At 39.4% G+C, this 26,159-nt stretch overlaps 1 protein-coding gene across 1 annotated transcript in view; it reads right to left on the reverse strand.

The window, feature by feature from the left end:
- Window positions 1-26,159, reverse strand: part of ARHGAP10 (Rho GTPase activating protein 10) — a gene marked incomplete at its 5' end in the record, with an annotated part of 157,446 nt that overhangs the window by 39,191 nt on the left and 92,096 nt on the right. Inside the window, 5 exons of the mRNA XM_084266799.1 lie at window positions 3,293-3,443; window positions 18,694-18,853; window positions 19,482-19,587; window positions 22,183-22,241; window positions 23,702-23,789. Of these exons, the coding sequence (XP_084122925.1) occupies window positions 3,293-3,443; window positions 18,694-18,853; window positions 19,482-19,587; window positions 22,183-22,241; window positions 23,702-23,789 (564 nt within the window). The remainder of the gene's footprint in view (window positions 1-3,292; window positions 3,444-18,693; window positions 18,854-19,481; window positions 19,588-22,182; window positions 22,242-23,701; window positions 23,790-26,159) is intronic.

A 26,159-nucleotide genomic window follows, 5' to 3' on the forward strand; every position in this document is an offset into this window, starting at 1 on the left:
CTCCCTGTTGTAGCTAACAGGCTTCTCTCTGCACAGAGACACAGAGAGAGAATGCAAAGTCGTTTGTACATAGCTGAGGTTGTAAGCCACAGGAGTTTCTGCACTGCTACTTAATTCACTCTCAAATTCATTCAGATAGTAGAAGGGGGAGGGGGGGGAACCTACTTCTAGAAAAAGAAAGGAAAATCCAAACCAAATCCCATGTCTTCATTTTAGAAAGCAAGAAAACTCTGGAAATGATCCTAATGTAAATCTCAGACAAATCTGCATTTTGCTGAAACAAGAAGTTTGAGTTTAGGCCACGTATGAAAGTAGCTCAGAGTTCCTCATTAAGTCTACTTCTACTTGAGAGTCTGAGATGTTGAAAAACTTCACAGTGAAAATTTAGTAACTGGCTTACCACAGAAGAAAGAAGTTGAAAGAAAAACAGACAGTATCATCTGTGGCTTCAGTTTGCTTTCAGGAAATGAAGATCCTTACGGTAGTAAATATAATACTTGAATTGTTTGCAAATAACTTTAATCATCTAATTGCCATGTACAAGGAAAATCTATGCACTATCAGAACTCATTACTAGAAGGCAAAATAAAGATTTTTATCAAGCATGGTGTGTGTTCTTTCAGCTATTATATCTATCAATATTTATGTCACTTACAGCCCTTGCTGGGTGGTTGCTGCATACATTTTGTATGCAGTCTGAGGCTTCCCGACTGTAAACGTGCTTTTAAAAAGAAAAGCTGGCCCAAACCCTGCATTTCCAATTCGAGATTCTGAAGCCTGTTAACTCCCTGGAGCAGCTGATAGTTAAAGACTTGTTTCCGCTTTTCTAACAATTTCCTGGTTTGCATAACAATCCTAAAAGAAACACGCTCAAGAAGTTTTCCAGCACCAGGAGATTTTCTCTCCAACATGCTTCTCATTTCAAGGCACAGAAAATATTTCTATTTAATTACAGTAACTTTAGAGATCTATTTGTCTACAGATAGATTTACATATAAATATGTATCAGCTACTTGGTATAAAACAAAATTATGATAATTTTTGCAATATCCAGGAAATACAAAACACTGGCTTATGCCTGGTGCTTAACTCATGCCATTGTGAATAAAGAGGGGGGAGGGAAGGGGTTTAATGTTTAATTTCCTGTTAAAAACACACACAGGATAAAATCTTCCAAAGAGCAGTTATAAAACATGCATTTGTTAGCCAAGAAACTAGGTAAATATGGAACAAAGCCCAGGCTCACTTTTATTCCTTTCCCCCCTCTCCAAAAAACAAAGCAACAGTAGGCCACAGCGTGCATTTGGAGGCACTGAGCTCTATTCAGTGACTAGATAATTAATAAGCCCAGTTGATTTATGCACACTGCATCCATTGGGGGAGTTCCTCAGATAACACAGTGACGCAAATGGGCTCAAGGTACTGTACTGCCATGTATACTGCCCACGTGGCAAAAGCCATTGTATAACTGCTGAATACCTCACTGCCACAGCCCTCTGGCCAAACACATGTTTATTGAAGTATTAAGCATGTACTAGGGACCTACCAACAGCCAGGTTCTAGCAACAACAGGCTGAGAATACCTCTACCTTCAGTAACACCTGGAGACACTACAGAAGATTTTTTTTAAGATCCCACTGAAACTTGGTGCCATCCATCCTGGAACTGCAACTTCCCTTGCAGCAATTCAGATTTCACCACAGTTCTACCACGAGTAATTACATATTGAGTTATTCTGCTGTTCACTACACTAGAACTCCCAGAGAAGCACCAGGTTTTTGTGTGACATGTAACAATTACAGCCTTTAACAACCCCAGTTCTCCTCTTTGTTGAGATGTCAGAATTAGACAAAAAATATGGACTGTATTTAGGAAAAAATGAGCATTTGTAACAGTTTTTAGCAGTAACACTGGGTTTGTTGGATCCCAGAATAAAAACAATCCAGTCGGTTGTATCAGGGTGAAAGTCAGGTCCTTAGTGAACACCCTGCAGCATGGGATTGAAGATGTTGTGGTGGTACTTTCAACCTGCTGAGATTCACATTCAAAATGAGATGTAAACAAGTCTGTGAGTGGCTTCAATTTTGTTTTGTTTTTCAAATGAGATAAATTTATTATTGCAGACACAGCTCAAGAGCTTTCTTAGTTTTTTAGAGCATATTATTCCAATTAACACAGCTTAAAGTTTTTAAGCAGATGCACCTTAAGTAGTTTCTAGTCAAGGCATTTAGTCTCACATTTGATGCGAGAAAGGCACAGAGATTACATGTATCTCTGGTGAACTAACCCTGAGACAAGGCATGCTGAATTTCTCTTCATAGAGCTGGCTTTCAGACAATAAACAGTCCTGAGATTATTTCTAAAACCCTCACTTGACAGCTGCTGTAGGTATTTGTGCCCCTTCCTTCAGAAATCAACCACTGTTGGCCACTAATTTAATGCCAGTTCATCAGTGAATCTCACACTGCTGCGCGAGTTCGGAATCTTCCTGTTTGTTTCCAGCTGCTGATAACTGGACTTTGTGCTCTAATCCCATGATTCTTCATGTGAAAAGACAATTGACTAACAACATTAGGAGGGAGAAAGGGAATAGGGTGGAGAAAATCTGTAACACAAAATGAGCCCTGACTTGCCTTCTCAGTACATATCCCCAAGCAATAAGATTTCAGGAAAATGATTATGTTTCTGGCCAACAGTCAGAATATATAAGATGTTCTAATACACCCTTTCTCTCACTGGTGTGTTGCTACTGCAGACTCCACACAAAAGCAAGATTTTTTGCTTTCTGCTTTTCAAGGCAAGTTTACAGGTATTAGTGCTAGTTACATCAAGGTATTGAAGATTCAAGTGAAGTAGTAGTATTCTCCAGTGCAGCGGTGACCTGAGCCTTTAATCCAGATGAATTTAACTGTAGAGTGCATTAGCTCTTCTCATAAAGATTTGCTTTAATTTTAGTTCTCTCTCCATTTATCTTATGGCTGTGCAATTTTCAGTAGAGGTCAAAGAGATTTTCCCAAAGAAAAAAAAAAAAGAAGAGCTGCTTCTTTTTAGAGGGGAAAAAGCATATTTAAGACAGTTCATCCTATTTTGAAATGTATGCCACAGGATGGTACTCTCTATGCTCTCCTTTCTCTGTACTCTCCTTGCTTCTTTACATGTTGCAGAGCAATTAAAAAGCGTGCATGTGCATGCACACACATATACAAACGAACCATGAAATGAAAACATCTACTGCAGATAGGATACACAGCTCATCTGTGGCAAAGACTGGAAATATTACTAAACATCTTACCATCATCCAGCTCAAGACAGAGATTGTACACAGCCAGAGGCCTCTTAATACGTGGTCCTTGTCTTCTTGATTGCCTTGGTGGGGCATTTGGAGGAGATACTGACACAGAGATTGGCTCAGGGAAAGTGGCATCAGGCAGGGTTTTGAAAATCTGCAATCAAGAACACAAAGGGTGTTAATTATTTATCACAAAGAGCAACCTGTGCAATGCAACTGTAAACCATTATCAAACAACATTTGTTTTGGATTCCATTCAAAGGAGGCAGGAGCCAAAAATCCATTCCTTCAAGTTTGGGAGTATGCTGTGGGTCTTTTATGAGTGCTTTTTAAAGAAATAAATAAATATAATATGAAAATAAGCAAGAGCACTGTCTACACATTAAGCAACCTACAAATCAGTTAATCCAAAGGCAATATATTTGCAGCCACACGTGCCAGCTATGATGGAGGAAAGGGGAAGGAGAAAAAGGAGGATACCAACTTTATGAACCAGTAATCAGAAAGCTGTATAGTTTTAGTTAGGACCTATAATTTCACACAAATGCCCATTTTCATTTTCAAAACATGTGATATCCCATAATATCAGCCATTTTAATAAAACAAACAAACAGACTTTTGAAGACAGCAAGGGAAAAATTTTGATGGGAGGGATTTTGTGCGAAAGATACCATAGTAACAAACCATGTGAGAATTTTTTCAGTTAATTATTGCATATTGAGTCACATTTATATTAAATTAAGATATTCACAAAGATGGGTATGAAAAGGATTGTGTCTCTGGTTATCACTTTATCTTTTGAGTCACGACCATTAGCTTATCGCCTCTCCATGCAAAGCACTATGTCATTTCTCTCCAGATTAACCAGCAATGCAGATTTGCTCAACCTGAGAGGATTTCTACTTTAACTGTCACATACAAAGTACCATCTAACGATGCTGATTTACTCCTAGAAAATTATCAGTGTGCTGATGTACAATTTAGCAGCAGCCTTTTACTTGCCAGCGCGGCAGACTCACATGAACAACTTAGCTTAATATGCATTTCATCAAAGACAACCAGCAGATAAAGACAGACACAAACAGCAGCCATACAGGAAAAGCCCTCTGTCTGTACAGCACTTTACAGCAGGGCAATGCAGCAATATAAGGAGACATAATGAAGCAGTCTATGGTGTTCTTTTACTCTGCAACTTCATAGTGCCACGTATTTGTATAGGAGATATTATAGAGAGGAGACTCGAACTGAATCTTTGAAGGAGAAGCTTGATATGAAGTAGAAATTCATGCAGAAGATATAAAGAGATGCCAAAGATAACCGATCTTTAGATTGTTACAGCACATGTCAGGTGCAGCGTGAAGCTAAAACCCAGCCAGGCTACTCTACAGGTGAGGAGAAGGCTGTGGTGAGGCTCTCAAGACATCACAAGTATACAAAACTCTACATGCCACCATATCCCAGCCTGTTAACTCTGAATATTAACCTATGTAGGAATAAGATGACCCAAGAACCCACATATACACTGGCTTGTAGCTGCTTAATCATCACTCTTGCACTAGCAGGTAGAAGACTGTGGTGGTATAAAACAACGAGAAACACAATTTTCCATGAAAACTGTGGAAGAATGATCATACACAGCCAAAACGGGGCTCAGCTGGAAGCCTGTATGTGGTGTGCAAATGAACACCCCAGTGAAAAAGTTACCTTCCTTCCCAATAACTGAATGCTGCTGTGGGGGAGGTAAAATGATGTAATTTGAACTTCCCAGACCAGTGTTAAGAAAACTGGCTCCCACTCCTTCACATGCCTATGAGCAAGGGATGACGAGCGAGTGCCAATAATAGTGCAAGGAACTCTCCAAAAACAAAATGTTTATAAAGAAAAAAGGCAACAGTCCAACTTGGTTCTCCCCAGAGCAGACACGGCAGCACCCTCAGACCGTGACAAAGCTCTAATTGTGCTCAGAGTGCTAAAGCCATTTCTCCAAACATGATGCAATATGTAACAATGAAATCTAATCCGCACCTCCGTGGCACTTGGCTAACAGTACCACACTGCCCCCTTATGTGTAAGCACAAGGCTGGATTGAGCAGTTGGAGGGATAAATATTTGCTTCTGAAAGATTCAAAAGTACCAAAACTTTAAATACCATCTTTTCTATGCACTAAGTGCTGTATTTGGGCTCCCCAGTAAATAACTCTACGCCGAGAGGTTTCAGCATGTTGTTTACTATGTCACATTCCACAGCTGTGTTTATTTGCACAGCCTGATCCATGCAACTCCACCGAAATTAAGGTTGGTGAGAAGAACAAGTATTCCCCAGGAATACTTTGGAAGAGATGAGCTTTCTTGCACTGGGTGACTTGCACAGGTTGCAGCATGTTTTCCTTGTCTCTCACAAATATTTTAACAACCCTTCTAAAACTACCAGCACGAGAAACAGAGTCACAAAAGCAAAACACAAGTGAAAACCCATGAAGGAGATCCTTGCTCAATGATGCTCAGTGCCAGATGGGAAAACAGGATGATGAATTGGTCATGTATGAACCCAAGTAAGTTTCTAATCACAAGAAGCTAAACCATGTGAAAAAAATGTTTGGTGGTTTGCTCTATGTTTATGGGGCAATCAATGTGCCCCATACATTAAGCAGGAGAAATAATGAGAAAGCAGTGAAGTCACACTTCAAACAGCAGCACACCAGCACATGCTGGCTAACTTCATAGCAATGCCAGTGGCAGGTAGTCACAAGCTAGCTTTCTCTCCCCCAGTAAAACAAAAGCCAGGGGCACTGAGCCCTCTCTCACCGTTGGAACAAGCACATCACCTTCACTTCCACATTGTTTTGATGGCAAGCCATCCAAAACCCCTCTGCACACAAAACACTCAAGTGGACATCAGGCCTGGCGCCCATCTCAGCTCGCTCTGCTCTCAACTCCCTTTCCACTCCACTATTACAAGAAGTTTTACTTCATGGATAAGGTCAGTAAGTAGTATATTGCCCAAGAGCTCCTGGGTGACAAAAGGACACCTGCTCTCTACACTGGGACTGGGGCAAGGCTCCAACAAACTCCATCCTCTCACTCCCACGTTCCTCTGATGCAACGTTACAGGCTGCAGCGCTTTTCCCCTTGTGCTTACACTCAAGACCTCTTCTGAAAGAAGTATTTAGATAGGAACTAGGAAATGCAACCTCCTGATTATCTGGAGAGCAAATTTACCCATGCAGAGCAAATCAAGACCGTCATACTCAGCAATGAAATCATCAAGTATCACAACTTGCCCTGCAGGAATGAGACACACAGAACCAACCAAACAAGAAAACCCCAAAACACACACACAGGCACAGCCACTGCTCTTATTTGATATAAAACACACAGGAAACATCCTGCCCTCACGTGTTGCACCAAAAACAAAAAAATAATAATGTATATTTGGGTCATTTTTGCTCTTTCAAGCAACTCTACTTTCTGTTCTTCCCCACTTTGGTATTATCTTGTCTTTTCAGTGAGAAAATAAAATCCAGCACAGCCCATCTATAACTAGACCTGGTTTTATAGCAGCAGAAATCTCATTCTGTTGCAGGCCAAAGCTACAGCTCATACCCCAGTTTAGTAAAGGTGAGCATCTAAAAAGCAAGCAGGGGGTCAACCTGTGCCCTAAGAAGCACACATATGGAATTCAGCCTCTCTTCCTCGTTTTATTTTCACTTAGACAAGTACTTTTCATCATGGCTTAATGGAAATGTGCTACACTGACAGCCATGCTTGAATGTCTGCCTGAGACTGGGGGTGGGGGGGAGGCATGTCTTATCTCAGTTTTGGGGAGCAGAGGTCTTCTTGGGGTTTGGTTTTGTTCAAATTTTCTTCCAGACTTATTAATTATTTAAAGGCTGCTGAGGAATACCTTTCCTGGCTAATAAAAGGCACCTGCTGTGAGTGACCTGTTGTCAGAAGCACACTGAGTATGGACAGAAGACAGATTCAAAATCATGCCCACACCATGGGAGTACCTGAGATGGTACCCACATTCTCCAGCTCAGGCTTGCACAACAGCATGGGACCACACCTGACTGGGTTTCAGAACATCTTGCACTGCAAGCTGTTGCTGTCGGATACAACCACACATATCCAATCGGATGGAAACCCTCCCATGGGAGAAAAGGGTTGGAACATGCAATTTTATAAGATTTCTTGCTATTCCAAAAAAAGCCTGGCTTCAAGGAAAAGTAAAAACCAGCGCCACTCATCTGGACTGCAGAAGTCACCACAGCTTAGACTAATGCCTACATAAAGACAAGAATGAAGTCCACTCACTGAATTACCTCATTCAAGAATCAAGCAGCAATAAAAACCTACTAAATTAACCTCAAAGGTTAAGGACTTTGCAGTCACATCTGGTGTTACACAGTTTCTGAGCCCGTGGCCAAACTGCCTCAGATTTATAGACTATCAGTTCTCTGGAATTTATTTCTCAAAAGCACTGGCATCCTGCTATTGACCTACTTGGGGACAAACTCAGAAGCTAAGTCAAACAATTTACATAGGGGAGAAGACTAACACATGTAGCACTCAGAACTTAATCAAGTAAAAAACCCGACTTTCAGTCCTATCCCAGTTAGTCCAGTATTTTACATGGTTGTTTAGGTCTGATCTTACATGAAAGCAGAATTTAAAGGTGCACTTAAGCTGTGATCACTCTTCAAGCTTACAGTGTGTAAGTTATGACTGAAAAGATGAGTGTCTTGTCAAGCTATTTAAAACACTGGTATGTTTGACCTATTTCTCTCTGTGCAACAGTACAAAATGGGCATGTTACAGGGCTAAACAAACCACAAACCATCTTGGACATACACCGCTAATAACAGGTCTGCCTAGAGCAGTGAGCCCAAGACCATCCCTACATACAACCACTCCAGCTCCTGAAACTGTGTCCCACAAAGTCTGTGGAAGCATTTCTTGAGAGTAATGAGCCAAACTCAAATTATTATCATACTGCATTCTACCAGCAGATCCACATGGCAGCAGCCCAAGGAATTTTGCCAGATTCCCCTTAATCTGCAACAACAGTGTTGGACTCTAGATCCTGAGCTCCTACTAGAGCTGATTTTAGAAATTCAAAAAAACCTATGGCTGGGAGGATTTAACTTGGCCTATTCCACGAGTTTATGACTAGATGTATGGTTGTACATGGAAACGTAGATTAGATTCTGCTGCTACAAGAGAATACTAATCTGTTCTTTCTGGTCTCAAGCAGAACTAATTAATGAATTTCAGTATGTTTGCCAGGAATCACTTTAGGAGAAGACCCAGACATCAGGTCATCTCTGTCTGCTTTGTATCACTGGGGTAATTAAAATTTCCTCTAAAAATCAGTGGGAGGCAAACAGTAAGGACAGAGTGGGATGAAAAAGAGGGGAGAAAAAAAAACCTGGAGGCTTAGTAATAGAGCTAATGAGAATAAACTTATAAAAAATCATTAACAGCTTAAAGCTGTCCCACGATTTTGTTGCAAGACAAAACCTTCATTCATTCCCATAATACCTACCACACAGAACATGCATCTATTTCCTTTTAATACACGAACAAGAATCAGAGTCCCAAAAGTCACCATCTAATGCAAAGGAGACCAGAACCTGCAAGGTCATTCCAGAATTCTTTGAAATTCAGCTATAACCTCCACTACTGCAGCCATAGTTTTTAGAGGACACTATTTCTCAAGACAAGAACATCAGCAGAAGTTATTCTGTCGGTGAATTCGTTTCAATACATACTTGATTTGCAGCTGGTATATAAAAAAACCCCCACCAACTGCCCCCCAAGATGATTCAACTAATGTTTACTGAACACACATCCACCATGACCACAAATACCACCCCACCCTTCATGGCCATTGTACTCCTAGCACTTCCATGACAATTGGCTATAATAGATGCTGATCAAAGAATAATTTATAAATTAGCAGCTAACAGGACAGTGCAAAAGAAACTCACCAGCACTACAGTTTTTCCTTCATGTAGCTTCTTTTCAATGTAATGCAAACCCAATTCAGGTTAGATCCAGCAGCCTCTCCAAAAACAAAGCCCACGTATGTATATTAGTGATAAAAATGCTCAAAAAACCCCACCCCAAAAACGCCAACTCCCTTAGTGGTTCCCAGTGTGCTCTTACCCCAATGGACTTTCTATGCTTTTTTCCTCTTACAATAATGAAAGCAGTGGTTGTGCCACTCTTTTTGTCATTCTCTCTTGCTTTATGTTTGCAATGTAATGCCTTTTATGTCAGGTTATAATTTTACTGTAAATACAAACATTTCAGGAAGCACAAGGTGAAAATAAGCATCTTAAAAACACATTGTGGTAGCTCAGCCACTAATTGTAACCACTAACCACTAATTGTACACTAATTGTAATCCAGTTTTTAACAGTAAAAACACATTCAATCAGATGAACAGTTCTAGATTTATTTTTTTTTCCTGTTTGAAGGGGTTGCAGAAGCTAACTGGAGCTATTAAAACTTTAATCATAATAGAAATTATAACAGATCAACTTTCTGGAGTGCTAGGACAAAAAAAAGAATTCAAAACTGATTTCTGTACCAATTCAAACAATTCTGTAAATTTATTACTGTATTGAAATCATTAGGAAATGATCTTTTGTTAGTGTAGTTTCTTCATTTTTACATTTTACTTTATTATGGACAATGTTAGATCAACCAGCTTCATTTCTGGGTTTAGACAATAAGATCCATTTCTTCTGGTTGTCATACGCATGATTTGACAAATATAAAATGAATGCACTAGAAATTCTTGGCATCCAACCAGAATCTGTGTTCAGTGTACAAAACGTGATAATGTTGATTTCTAAAAATCATATTAGTTTTTTTTAAAAAATATAAAAAATCTTTGATAAAAATTATCAACAGCTTCATTAGAAACCTCAGCTTCCCTCCCCAAGGTTACCATCATGTGCACTCCAAGAAAGGTGTGCCTGCCTCAGAGTAATTATCCTGACTTTTGCACTCCAGCATCTACACACTGTAAAACATGATTTGCTGTGCACTGGCCTCTATGAGACTGCACAGGATGCAGATTCTCTGAGGCTTTCGATTTCAAGGCTTGAATTCTGCTACAAACCACAAAACATCTTCATACAATATTCACAGTCATTATATTTGGGGGCAGGGAGCAGAGCAAGAGTTGAAAAGACACCTGAAGCTAAGCATCTAGTGGGCCACCAACCAGAAAGCATCAAGTAATGCTCTTGGTGTTTCCTGGCACACTCTAGTTACAGTGCAAGAAAGGATGCGGCCTGAGAAGTAAAGGGGTAGAAGTCAAAACTAGAAACAGGAAACATCCTTGGCTGCAAGCCAAACCACAAAGCCCTAGAAATAAATAAATAAATCCACCCAAGACAGCCCTTTCTTCATTGCAAAGATATCATTCGCTGAGACCATCTGCCTAGCAGCCTGACTACCAATAACCAGATGAAACACTGTTTTTAGGGATTTGCGGACACTGCGAGTCTCAATCTCACACTAAAATTGGAATCTCTGCTCTCTGCTCCTCTTAATGTAAAAGGAACTAGAGCTGGGCCCAAACTGCAAACTCTGAGAGTGACAAAAGAACCGAGGGGATTTTCACACAAACCTGATATATCTGTAGGCCCCAAGAGCCCCTCGTTCGGCCTGGTACTTTGAGCCCTGCAGTTTGCTTTTGAACTTAAATGAAGAAACTAAACATAGCCTGTAAAACATGGCTTTACTGTCTGGAGGACAGCTGTGAAAGGATGAAAGAAGAAAAAATAAAACGAGCCAAGGTTAAAAACTTGTGTCCTTTGATCGCTTGCGAGTTGGCTGACTCAGCCCTTCTAAAAGTAGCCCTCCCGATACAAAGGCTGCAGCTTCCACCGTATCACATCTCACTCCGGCTTTTAACAATTCATGAGAACGCTCCCCACAGCAGCCCATTCACTGCTACCAACCAATCTGTTCTACTCACTGAGGGAAGTGAGAGAGTTAACCACACGCCAGGCCTGAGATACCCACACACTTGTCCACCGCACCAGCAGAAACAGCAGATTCACCCCAAGGGGAGTGTTTTGAAATGGTTGTCCTTCCCTGTTACAGCTCCACATAATAGCTTTGGGTATCTTGTTTAGTTACAGGAAATTAAAACAGTAAAAAGCAAAAAGCCTTCAAATTAAAAGATTATTTAGTCTAATTACCTACCTTTCTAAAGCGTAACATATTTCTAGTTACTAAGTGGAAAATAATGCAGGAGGAGAATGTTTGCATGTACTTTCTCTTGCAAAGAGTGTGAGAAGCCCCAAGTAGGTAAAAGGTGGCACTTAGAAACCTCAGTCAGGAGCCAGCAACCACCGTGGGCAAACACACCACAAGTAAACATGATCTCCCTTTCTTTTGTAAGAAATACACACATATAAACATTTCCACATACACAAAGACAAATAAGTATGTCACACCTAGTCTTCTATTAAATTTCTGAACAGAAACATAAATAATTATATGTTGAGAATAACAGTCGACATCTGACCTCTGCCACACATTGGTATTGTACAAAGCATCAGAAGGAAGTATCACAACCTTTGCAAATCACACTGTTCCAACTGTAGCCAACCATCCAGCTTCACCAGTATGTTCTTCTCCACAGATTTCCCTGCCGCCACTACAAGTATTGATATCATTATGGATTTGTACAATATTTTCTGCTCTTTGTTGCTGTTTAAATACTTTTCTATCTGTATAGTTTTTGGAGGTATAGAACATTTCTCATGCGTATGTTCAGCACCCTCTGCAATGAAGCACTGATGCTTCGTTAGTGCACACAGACAATATTGGAAAGAAAAGCATTATCAGCTGACTGCCACATCTTGTTTATTCAAAAATCTGTTAAGGGGTTTGAATGACACTGACACCTCTGGTAAGGCAAAAGCTTACCAGCATTCCGAAGAGTACGTACAAAACCACAAGCACATATTGCACTATGACCTATTAGCAATGACCATGGCATCTGCTAACAGACCCATGATCAGATAGGATGGCATTCAGGTCAGTTTAGCCAATATAAAGGGGAAAAAAAGTTACCATTGGAAGCCACAATAAAGTTTAACTCTTATGTCACACAGCTTCTGCGTAAGAGTTGACATTTTTAACTCATCAAGAGTGCAACAACTTTGTCTTCTGTGTCCCCCCCGCCCCCCCGCAGCATTTCAAAGTAAATTTTTTCTAATAAAATTTTATTTAAGAACATCCATTTTAGCATTCTCCAGAAGGACCTCTCCCTTGCCTCCTGCTCCACAAACACAAGCATCCTGACCATCAAGACTGAATACTAGTCAAGTGAATTCCACCCCCCTGTCATCATTTCTGTTTACTTACTTAGGAACATGGCCTGCGGGCAGCAGCAGATGATATCCGTATCGCTTGGAAATGTCACGTAAAGTTGAGGAAAATTTCCCCAAATTAACTGGAAATAAGTATGCAAATCAAGAAGGCAGAAGTCTGTGTCCATATTATTTGTATGTACCACGCACTCACAGTGCAACGTCTCAGCAGACCACTTATAAGCCTGAGAACAGGACTTTGGTTTTGATTTTCTTTCTTAGTCTAAAACGGTTACTCACAGTACTTGTTTTGTTTCTTTTTGGAGCAGTCTAACAGCACACCAATCCAGGTATTGATCCAGACTCTGTTCCTTTTAATGTCACCAGCTACAGTCACAAACGTGAGTAGGGATTTGATATACAGTCTTCTTACTACGAGCAAACTACATTAAGATTTAGAAAACCGTAGTCGTGTACACAAAGAAAAACAAGATTTGCAGTCAGTTTACTCCAGCATGTGTGCGTGTCTCACATGGAATGCTAGCCACAGAGCAGAGAAAGGACGCAGCACAGTGGAACAGAAGAGCTGCTGTGACTCCTACCAGAAGCCACGGTGCACTTCTTTGTCGTGCCTACTGCCCTCACTGCTTCAGACTCAGCCAAACATTAAGGCGTGTAATCTGAATTAAGCACAGGAATAGTTTCAATGACACTTCTGATTAGTTACATGTTTAAAGTTAAGCACAGGGTGAATACTTTCCTGAACTGAAGCCCCTGTGTTTCTTCACAAATTCTGCTTTAATGGAGATGCCTTCATGTAATTTTTTCCCCCCATCTAGTCAAACGTTTGTCAACATGAGAAATACTCGGCTTGGGGAGGTTTCAAATCGCTACACCACAGCAAACCACAATTACAATGCGCTGCTTCTTGGTCCTCCATTGCAGCCAAAGGCAAAGCAACACGAAAGCTGGAACAAGCTCTTCTTTAGTCTTTCTCATACGTTCCTTTACCAGAGCTACAAAAGATCTGCAGTGCTGTCAGAGAAATGTTTTGGTTTAGATTATGGCAGTGACACTGTAACAAGGGCTATGAAGATGATTAGGGGCTTGGAGCATCTCCACTATGAGGACAGGCTGAGTGAGCTGGGACTGTTCAGCCTTGAGAAAAGAAGACTAAGGGGGGACCTTATTAATGTTTATAAATATCTGAAGTATGGGATGCAGGGGGAAATGGCCAGCCCCTTTTCAGTGCTCTGTGGAGACAGGCCAAGGGGCAATGGCTGCAGGTTAGCGTATAGGAAGTTCCGCACCAACATGTGGAAGAACTTTTACACAGTGAGGGTGAGGGAGCCCTGGGACAGGCTGCCCAGGGGGTGTGGAGTCTCCTTCAAGACCCATCTGGATGCCTATCTGTGCAATATGAGCTGGGGAGCTGCTTTGGCAGGGGGGTTGGACCCCATGATCTCTCGAGGTCCCTTCCAACCCCTATGATTCTGTGATTCTATAAAGCACTTAACTGCAGCAGCCCTGCTTTAAACAGGCAGCGATTGCTATCTGCACCTGAGTGTAACACTTCATCCACAACTGACTTTCACCTGCTTCCATTTCTTCTGTCTCAAGCATGCAGCACGTATTATGCACTGCAATATGTTTTAAGACTAAAGATTTTCCAAGCACTACCACATGAAGTTGATGTTGGCTTAAGAGCTCAATAGTATTAAATTCTTCCCTTTAGTTTAATAAAAAGTGTAAGAGTGCCTAAAGTAAGAAAAATTAAAGCATTTATATTTCATTAAAGAAAGATTTCTCCATAAAACCGTTTTGAACAAAACAAAGCTAAAAGGCAGAGATGTTTTGTCTGAAATATGTAAAATCTTTGCCCTTTATAAAAAGATTAATACAGGAAACAAGTGAAAACAGTATCTGTCATCTCTACAGGAACGATGAGTTTTTTGGAATGAACACCTTTGAGATAATTTTGCCCACAGGTTGCTGAATTCTAGAAAAAGCTATCTTTTACCATGTCTGTTCCCTTTCAGCAGACTCTGGCTTCCAAGTCTCCACAAGGGACTTCTGTCTAGCTCTTCTCCTTTTTTCTTCTGAATTTCTTTTGCTCTAATTTTCATCTTCTTTCTGTTTTTGCAATCTTGGTATTTGTACTCACTATTCTTTCCTCCCCCATATACTGGTTTAAATATTCCAGTCCCACTGAGATTTTTATTCCAACCTCCTCCCTCATCTTCTTTCATTTCTTAGACTTCTTTTTTTAAACTTTTTTTTTTTCTCCTTTTCCCTCTTAAAATAATGTTCAGGGAATTGAGAAACCAAAACGGCTCACATTACCACTGAGGCATCTCTAAATGGCAAATAAATAAGGCCTTTGAATAGTGACATTCATTCCAGTGAGACACCAAAACACTGTAACAAACAAAGACGAACACGTGCATGCTCTTGGTGCTGCTGTGGACTGCCCCTTTTTCCTCGCCACAAGTCAGAAAGACCAGAAGAGATGAGATGTTAAAAGATTTCAAGTCCATGAAACCACTGGGAAGATAATTTAATTTATGCCCTTGAAACTCAGTTAGGGGAGGAGGAGAACCCAACATTTTTGAGGGGTTGAAGGTGGCCGCTGTTTTTCACCAGAGGATGGCCTAAAGGCCAAGCAAAGATTTTTTCCAGGCATTGTACAAGCACAGCTGTAGTCAGCCCTTGAGTTTGTTACCTAACAGTAAGAAAGGTACAGCTTCAAAGCAAGATGATCACAACAATGAGACAAACACATTAATTTCTTGATGTTTCTTCAGTGAAGGGCCATGGAAATCAAGGGAGACCAGACAGAGACAGCAAGGGAGAAGGGGACAAGACAGCCAAGTACGAAATGACACTGACCTTAAAGGCGTGCAAAGCAAATAGAAACAAGAGTGTTGGTGCACACAGCCCAAGCAGCACAAAACTTGGCAATTCCAGGCAAAACTACAGAGAGGCCATTTCATATCAAGCCTGCACTTGCTCTAACTTCGTCCAGAATAGCTGGCTGGCCTTCCCCTAGAGCCACATGACAGCAGCAAGACAATTCACAGGTCTTATTTCCCTCTGGACTGGCCTCACTTCTACAGTAAGTCATTCTGAGGGTCTGTTACCTGCTTGGGTTGAGCTTTCCCTTCCTCTTTCAAAACAGAGATCTGCTTCTACGGCTCATCTTCTGACTGGACACTGAGAAATACTGTGCCTGGAAGAGACTCATCCATAACTCACAAGAACAAAAGCGAAACAATTATTTCCCTAATGCTCTTCATATCCCCCTTACAGTCTTAATCATTGTGCAGTTCTAATGCCAGTTAAGGGACACATCAGGCAACACAGACTACTAGTTCCAGCACTAAAGTCTCACCAAAACACACCCTCCTGAGCATACTGTAACTGGTTCCCAGCCATGGCTTGAAGTACATATGCAGCGTGTAAACAAGGTGAAAGTGGTACTGACTGGTTTCTAGCTAGCAAAAGATAAGGTACATGTCAACAAAGCTTTGGAAACAAAACAGCTTATGCACCAAACATGGTATTCTTATCTCAGGGCAAGCCCTCGTATCCAGATTTCCACACATAAATTGCATAGAAATTCTCTAATTAGGACTCAGCAGTGGCGATAGGGTAATGACTGCACCAGGATTTCAATGTTAGTAACCTAATTAATTATGTCTCCTCCTAGAAATGAATTGCATATCTCCTTCAATAAAGCTATCCACACAAGACATAAGGAACATTGATGGAATTTTAAAATATTTGAGGAATCATCACAATTTTTTACCATTTTCCCTACCAAATTACTGTATTTAAAGCAGAAATGTTGATGGCTATTGCTTTTACAGTTTGGGAGTTTGTTAGGCACTTCATTTGCTATAGGGAAAAAAGAAATGGCTTTTTGCAGTTTCTCAGAGCCATAAATTACACATGCATGAAGTGCAGAGTGTTGCTTCAACTTTGTTCATGTCAACAAAACTCCATCTTGACTCCACCACGTTTCTACAATCCCAAACTTCACTTCTATTAGCAGAAGCTGTTAAAATTAGCAGAGTAGTGGCTAAATGAAAGATTTGAAAGTATTTTAACCCACAGCTGGTGATGTTTCCTAAGATCTCACTAGGGCTATAAATAAAGATACCTAGCTCAAGACTCTCAAAATCTGAAACACACATAAATTCAAACCAACAAAATAAAATGAACGTTAGACTGACAATAAGCCTGCCTGCCATTAACAGTAGATCCTTGGTCTGTCCTAAATGAAGAAGGCTCACTTGTAAAAGCAACATATTCAATTTGACTACAGAATTTTTGTAATGCTTTAACACACACACCTCTCTGCTGCCTTCGCTATAAATAGACAGAGGTCACGCTTGGGGCTTCCTTCCATCTTTGAAGCAGCTCTAGCATGGGAGAGGTTGCTACAGACAGACCACTGATGGCAAGTTCACTGTTAGAAATGACAGTGAAATAACAGAAATCCCTTCAAAATTATAGCTTTCTAGTTCTAAAGAAGGCATAAAAACAAGGAATTGTGGAAAACGATGCCATGTCATTTTGATGTACTTCCCATCCCCTGCTTCTCCACATTTTCAGAAGAGCAAGAAAGCCCACTACAACTAATGTTTCAAAGATTAAACTGATGTCCAGTTTTCAAAGTCACATGACTGAGCTGGCATAAGAATAAGATGGTGCTGATCTGTGGTGATCTAGTGATCTGAATAAGCATAACTCAATCTCAACCTCCATGTGTTATTTCGAACACCCTGGCTCTGCTCCCTCACTCTCCTCTTTCTTAAATCCACGTGGTCACTGCAAGAGCTTCAAAATCATGAGCTTATTGCAAGGTTTACCATCATTTATAAAGTCTTACAACACTTGGGATATTTATCACTTAGAACTTGAGCCACATCTGCAGCACAGTATTTTTCCAAGAGAACAGTCCCATATCTGCTCAGTGCGTGTGTGAGGGCAGCATCACACCCTAAGTCAACTAAGCCAACAAAACCCACCATGTGGATACAGCTATGCCAACAGAAGCTTTGCCCAGCCCGTAGCATTCAGGGAGGCAGCGTAATTACACTGTCAGAAAAACTTGAGAAAGGTATTATTTAGAGTAGATAAGACTTGACTTAGCCAATTTCAACACTGTTAACCTTTAAAAGAAATAACTACTTCAATGCTTGCAGTGCTTAAGGAAGAAGGGAGGAAAAAAATCACATCCTGGAATTTTTCCAAAGCACTTTTTTTGACAATAAGAGTGAGGGAGATGCTGCCCATCCTCCCGGTACAAGCAAAGTACCTCAAACATCCACTTCCAGAGGTCAGCTTAGACACAAGGGATTCCCAAAGGAGCACCCAAACAAAGAGACCAGTAAAGGATGACTTTTTTTAAAAAAAAAACAACCCTTTTTTCTTTTTTTTTTTTTTATTTTTTATTTCAGACCCCAGATTACAAGCAGTGATGTTCTGGCCAGTACTTTGTATGTGTATGGCATCTTAGGAACTGGCAGCTGCCACAGCAGCAACAACTTCTATTTTCACTATTACCTCAAACATGAAGGCTTAAAATAACATACATTCAGCTGAAAACAACACTCATAATGCATTTACCTATAAAATTCAGAATATGGTAACATCTTCTTTTTACTCTGTGAACTCTGAGAGAAATGAAGACACAGAACAACTCATTTAGGTCAAAACACTTAGTGGAAGAGCTAAAACCTGAGCTTGGGCTTTCTCTTTTCCAGTCCTCTATCGCTTTTGCTCAGAAAAAAACCCATAAATATCATAATGAAAATCTATTTGTGTACTACACACACACAAAAGCACTACTATTGTCTGGAAATATGCATTCTGATATGTCAGTTTACCTCCAAACAGGAATACTTACCAAGTAAAATTAGCCAAAAGCGTACTGTACACAGAGTATACTCTTTAGAATTAAGCTATTTGTAACATCATACTTAACCCAACAGTACCCATTAAGGCTAGCAGATTGTTTAGACAGCTCTCAGAAAGTGGAGAGGTGTGGAAGCTTACCTTCTCATGATTTTCTATCAGGATTTCGACAACGATGTTCTGAAACTTCAGGTCCATGATGGCTGCTACAGTTTCTTCCTGTGGCCTCATTAAGGTTGGTCCAAATACTACCCCTAGATTGGCCACAGTCATTAGATTCTTCCTGGCATGATTTGAAACACTTTTTTGAAAAGAATTGAAGGAAAAAACAGGAAATAGGTTATGAAAATTTTCCATTACTGTTGGAAACTGCAGTCTACAAATGAAAACATTACATTTCCTTAATCTATGTTTCAGAAGTTTGTTTTGTGCAAAGTTCCTTCAAATAAAGTCTTACTTAATTCTGAAAAACAGAAAAACCATTCTTCCACTGGCAATTTAAAAACAAAAGCAATCCCTTAGTGAACTTAAATGTATAAAATGCACTTAGCCTTGGACCAGGGCAAGTGTGAAACCAACTTAAATTTGCTAACAGATCTCCACTATTCACTTTGCCAGAATTTGTGAAAAGAAAGTATAATGTTCCCTTTCTCACTTCAATCAAACCCTCAACTGCTGGCAGGACTGCTAAAGTAAATACTTATATGGCTTCATTAAGGGATTAGATTTCTGCCTTTCCCTCCAAAATCCACACAGCATGAGTCAAATGTCTTGTCTGCTTTTGCACGTTTGTTTCTTGGTATCGTGTGTGACAGCACTGAGATGGGCTTCAGCTCCAGCCACACTCAACTAAGGCCCTTTGGAGTTAAATGAAGGTAAGGACAAGAGTTCTGACAAAGTAGGAAAGGGGGTCGTAACACAACACTTACTTTGCTAAATGTTTCACCAAAATTTCCAGCATCTCTTTGTTCTTTTCTGGTAGTTTGTGGACCAAGAAGTGAATGGCATTAACTCGAGACTCAGGGCTCCCACTTTCTATGGGACAAAGAGATAAATAACTAGCTCAAAAAATAAAAATGAAATAAAATCCAAAGAAACACAAAGCTTCTCCCACCCCTGCACGGAAACATACTGCACATGCTCTGCTTCACCAGCTATGTATATCCAAACATAGCAATATTGAACATATGTGCTTTGTTTTCACAAGTAATCTTATTCTAGAATTATCCACTTATTTGCTTATTTTGTGAACTCATCTTTCAACCCACCTGCAAAAGGATGCCTTTGTTCATCTATTTTTAAAAACCTGACAGATGTAGTGATTGTTTTGCTGTATTGGACTCATCTGCTTACGAATATACTGCAGGTGAGGAGTGATGTTACTGGGTGCCACGGAGTGGAACTGTACCACTTGACATTTTAGCATCATTAGCTGATTTGGCTCAGCATTAGAATCCAGTTTTGTTCGTACTGTGCAGCTAATGATATTGCACTTAAGCTGCCTTGCACTGGAAACCGTATAAGACAACACATGCAGAAGACTCATGTCCTCAGAAAGAGAAAGTCTAACGACTTCTGAAGACACAGAAGAATAATCATGCAGAAGACCTACTGAGTGAGATTATGATGATAAAGGGCCCTGACTAACAACAGCATCCTTCTCCAGTACAGTACAGAAATAAAGTAAAAATAAGCAAGGGGGGCTTTATTTTTGTGTGTTGCACGTCAAATTGAATTATTTTGCCCCCTAAAGGTTTCACTAGTACACAGATGAAAACAAGAATCTATACATGATGAAAATAACCCTTCTTCCTATTTCTCAAAGTTGTATTAAATCACAACATTACAGCTCACAATGAGAGAAGCGGAGGTATTTCCCTTGTATAGAATAACACTAAGTACGACGTACATAAAGAGAAAAATTTAGAACCTACTCTGAATACATGAAGTTTTGATACCAGGACCACTCATCAGGCCTCGTTTTACTCTGAGGCAGCTTTGTTCAGTGTATTTCATATAAACCACCACCATATTTCCTCAGTGCATACTGCTACACATCTTTTTTTCTCTGCATATTGCTACAGACTTTAGGGTTTGGGGTCTTTGCATTCTTTTGCCTTGAAGATCCCTGCACTGATTGGAAGAAAAAAAGGCTACCAAAATGCAAGATGTTTAGCTTCAGGTCAGCTAACCAAAATTCCAACAGGAAAACAAAAGCTTTCTTTAAAGCAAGGCTGTTCTACATATATGTGAAATCACAAACTCTAATTAAAGAATGGCTAAAGCAACTTTAGCACAGGATATAATCAATGCTTATGTAGTTTCAATCTTCACTGATATACATGAAGAAAATGGGAAGGAGAACCTTTTAATTTTGGCTTCCCCCCCTCAATAGTTTCAGAGAAAAGGATATTCCTTACTATTCCCGGTGTTGATGGTTTTTTATAGCCAACATAGGAAGCAGCACTGACCACCTATTTTTAAGTATACTGTAACTCAGATCTGCAACGTTGATTAAATTTCCCTCTCTGCTACATAGAATCAACCCCCTGTACAAAATTGTTTACTACTTAGGAATGCTGTACTATTTAAAACACATAACTTCATCTGAATTCCTTCACTGAAAGAGACCATAAAGCAGAGAAAGGAAAATAAAGTGAGAAACTGCTGGCAAAACTTCATAGATCAAGAAATTATTTTAACACTTTCCAATACAAACGGGCAGACTCACCATCTAGGTAAGTATGCTGAATTTTGTTTAAGCACTTGGCCTCTCAGATGTGCTTTTGGCAATGAATTTCATGGGCTAATTCTCATTTGGAATTAAAGACTACAAGTGAACACATTCTGTAGTCCTGGAAAGTCATTATAGCAATCCAAAGAAGATAAAGCAATTGTCTCAAAGTTTGTTTTAATTTTGCCTTCTACAGTTTGCCAGAAGTGCTACAGGCTGGGGAAAAAAAAAATCAGCTAAATATCTCTTTGATAGTTTGCCAAAAAATTTTCTGACACAGTTTCCCTCCATCCTCTTCCAAAACAGTTCCATGTACATTAGATATCATACAGCTAAAGTACAAATGCTGCTATGTCTTCCCCAAGTCTGTATTTGAATTGCAATGGTGAGATCTAGCCTGCTCTTTCCTTTTTTTCTACTACTACATGGAGGAACATTCAAAACAGCCTGGGTACAGAGCTAACAAGGCACTGAAAACAAGGGTCAGGCAGCTGTGCTTTAAGGATTCAAATGAGCCTGAATTAGTGTCTTTTCTTTTACTAAGCTTTATGCTCTTTTTAAATGGAAGGAATAGAAGGCCAACACGATCTAAGTAGATGTTTATCATTACATAATTAAGATAAGAAGAATGAATGTTTATAATGTCTAGCAAAAAGTTTTTCAATACAAGTAACAATTGTGCTGTGCTATCCATCACAAGCTTCGCTGTCATTAGATATGTCACACATGGCACAGGCTAGAACTGAACACTGGGTACAAACTATGCATTTTTAAAACATCTAGTATTTGTTCTTCCTTTATTTTTGCTGGCTTGAGGAATTTTCCTGAAATGGCATTTACAGCCACAACAGAACTGTAAGGAAAGGGTTCTACTTGAACTACAGCGATGTATTTACTGGCAGGAACGATGAATTCTCCGTGCAACTCGTACGTCATCAGTGGCTCTGGAAGGCTTCTGTAAAACAAGGATGACATAATAAATTGAGCTATGTTCTTTTCTATCCATATTTACACTAAGCAGGAAATCTTTTTAACGTTCATTAGTATAGTCCTCACACTGGAGGCAACCCTTGCTCCCCTGGCCCTTGAATTCAGCGATTCCTAGTGCTAATGGAGAGTGGCATCTCTGGTAGTATCCTGATCCTGGTAGTAAAAAAAATTACTAAATATGTCCCTTCACCTTCCAGGAGGTAAAGAGATGCCTCCAGTCTATCAAAGGCCCCTTTCCACATTACAACACTGAGACTGTTTCTCAGATGAAGACTGTACACATACACTACTTAATTCTTTGTTAATGTTTTTAAGATACTAGGAATCACAAGTCAATGTCTTACTGCAAAGAAAAGGAGGTCCTAAATCAGTTAAGTTTGCTGAACACAAGTCAAACACTAAATTTCATTCCAAATGGAAAAATTGAAATTGAAAATCTTAGGTCACCAATGGAAAATGTACTAAATAATTGAAAATTGGAGTTAAAACATCAGAGTCAGAGCCTTTGTTTATTAAATTCATTTTACTAATGACTGTGACATATTTGGGTAAACACCTGGATCCCATATACTATAGGTGGGAAATTCTTCATCATGTGCACTTCTTTTTTCCTACTTTTTTGTTATTCTTCTTTCCTAAACTCCATAAGAAAGCCTTTTATCTTGATAATGTTTCTTCAGCATTCTTTGAGAGTATAATACTTTATTTAATAAATAATACTTCATTTAATAAATAATAATAAAATAATTTAAATTAAATAATTCCCTAAATTTAAATTATTAATTATATTTCTAGTGTATCAAATACTGATAATTGATGTTTAGTTAATTTAATGTTTAATTAATTTAATATTTAATTAATGGAGTAATAAAGTACTACTTTATTTAATAAAACCAGCAGATAAAAAATACTTTCTCTGTGTTACACTATGCAGTATACACAAAAGTTCTATGTTCTCACACCATTTAGTAATGTATCTTGATTGGGAATTGGTCAAGCAGTTTGAACAGAGAACACATCTCAAATTCTTACTTTTAATGCAAAAAATATCTTTAGTATTGCACCTGGAACATCAGAACAAGGGTCAGAAGGAAAAGAGGAGAATAATAAAATTTCATAACCTTTTTCCCTTTTCATTCTACCATGCTAAGACACAAAAAGGGAACCATTCAGGTTTCTCAACTGTCAGTGAAACACTTAGATATCTAAATCTAAAATGTTTTGGGGCTTCTCTCATATGAACATGAGTATCAGTGTCGCTAAATTATTTTGCTTCCCGCCAAGACAAGTTACAAACATGGCATTTGCATAAAATGAACCTCTATTCAAAAATACAGGAAAAGTGAGTACAATAACACACTGCTCAGGAAAACTAGAATAGAGAATTCACAGTCTAAGAAATAAATAAATGAGAGACAAGTTTACCGTAGATACTGCTTCAGAGCACTAGTAATTGTCTTCACTTCCCAGTCTACAGAGTTTTCCAGGTCAACCTCATTGCAGGTTTTTGCATCTAGAAAATAATCAGAAAGAGAAGACATGAAAAAAGTGAATTCTAAATCAATACATGAACAGCAACACACTGAATTCAATCATTATATAATAGCTCACATAAACACATAAGTAGTATGTCCTCACTATTAATTAATACTAAGCAGATGTAATATCCAAACCTCTTTATTAAAACTTTTTTTTTAAGTATTTATTATTAATTTTTTTTCTTTAATGAAGGATTAAAAGTCTCAGGGGAAAAAGATCTCATAGCAATTGCTATTTTCACACCTTTAATTAATCAGGAAGACATACACAAACACAGAAGATGTAAAAAAAAGTTTAGAAAAAAGACTAACTAAACATAACATCTTTTCCTCTTTTCTATCATTATTTAAAACTCACGTACACCTTGTACACCTTCACAAATTCATAGAATCCTAGGAAATATTAAGGTTGGAAAAGACCTCCAAGATCATCTAGTCCACCCGACCCCATAACACCTCTATTACTCACTAAACCATGCCCCTGAGTACCTCATCCAGCCTTTCCTTGAACACCCCGAGGGACAGTGACTCCACCACCTCCCTGGGCAACTCGGTCCAATGCTTAACCAAATCTTTCAATACTTTTCTTTGTAAACTGTTGGACTGATGATGAAAACAGCCAAAGTGCAGTAGGACCCTCCTTGGCGTGTGCAGAACTGTAAGAGGTGCTTCAAAAGTAGAAAAGGGACTCTCCTCTCCAGGATGTCCTGAACGTTCTCCTTACTTCATCAGTTTTAGCCAAAGGGAAAAACCACTTGCTTGACCATTTGGCAGGTTCACAGAACTCCTCCCATCTTTCACCAGGTTATCTGGTAGAGTCTTATAACAAGGCAGATCAAAGTGAACTGTCCTATGTCTGAACGACCCACCAGGTGCAATATTTTTTGACAGAATGATGAAAACATCACAGCACACTGGGATGCAATCAAAAAGACCCTTTTGGCCTCAAAACAGGAAGCAGTAGCTGCCACAAGGAGATCACACATGTATGGCCAAACCAGCCCCATGTATTTGGTTACTTCAAGAGCTTCAGTGTCTGTTGTTGTTGTTGTTACCGCTACACGTTTCCGTCAATCGCTACAGTAAACTACTGCAGCAGCTGACACAGGTTACGTGTTGACCAGTTCATCCAGTTCAGAATTCATTTGTTACTTCCCTTGTCAGACAAACGACAGATACATTTAAAAAATCAAATTAGGATCCCTGATTAAAGGTGCAAGTCCTTTTACTGGGACTAAATAATTCTGTTCTAAAGGCTGTGCCAAGCAATTATTTCCGTAACTGAATATTCTCCCTCATTATATCAATTATTTAAATCTCATTTTAAAATACAAGTCAGATAACGTTTTCTACCAAATTGTTACTAGCCAACCACCACCCAAAATACTCAGGATTGCCTTAGGAAAAAAAATTCTTTTTTCCTCTTTTTAGCAGGCTAGCTGTTTCTGTGTTCAAATTCTCCTTTTTTTGTTCTTGAGAAGAAAACCTTTCTACTGAATTAATTAAATAAAATCTGCCATCACATCAGATACTAGTGAAATCTATGGGGATTTTGTTATTAAACCACGATGTAATATCCAGTTTTTAAATAAACTGCTTCATAATCATCAACCTTCTTTACAGTCAGAGGATGCAATCAGTTATGTGAAATTTGCTGATGAATTTGGGGGAGAAAACAACAAGTGTATGAATCCCAAAGCAAACCTCTTAAAATAGAAAAACAAAATAGAAGGTATTGCCAAAATATTTCATTATCTGTTGCGGGGGGTGGGGGTGGGTGGGGTGGGGGAGAGAACCAAAACAAAATAAAATTTGAGTCCAAATAATGCCTATTTTGACCACAGAAGCCACCAAGACTCAATGACTTTTTTTTCTCCATTTTTGGTTTGACAGCTGCCCTACACAGCCCCAGGTATTTGAGTGTTCCCACTCCATGTTTCCCCTCTGTTTCAAACATCTCAGGCCTTTAGATGAACTGGAAATTCAACCAGGATTTCAAAAGTGACTCTGCTAGTTTTACTGCTACTTGTTCACATAGCAGCCACTGTGCACTGAATGGCAACTTTACGCATATAAAAATAACCGTGCACATTTCTGGAACAGCTCTTGACAGAACAGCTCTAAATTTTATGCAAATCTTCCTGACAATAAGGGAGCTGGAGTTTATAAAAACAGTCCAGTTCACCAAACTAGGTTAGGAGGAGACTGACTCTGCTTTCCTATGCAGTAAGTCTCCTGTAGGAGTGTAGGCATACTGTACATAAAATAACAGGGAATTCAGCGCAATCGTTCTGCAAAGGTACCTGAAAATGTGCTCCTGCAGCATGCAATGTCTGGCATTTTTC

Source organism: Gallinula chloropus, assembly GCF_964237585.1.
Source record: "Gallinula chloropus genome assembly, chromosome: 7".
Classification (NCBI taxonomy): Eukaryota; Metazoa; Chordata; class Aves; order Gruiformes; family Rallidae; genus Gallinula; species Gallinula chloropus.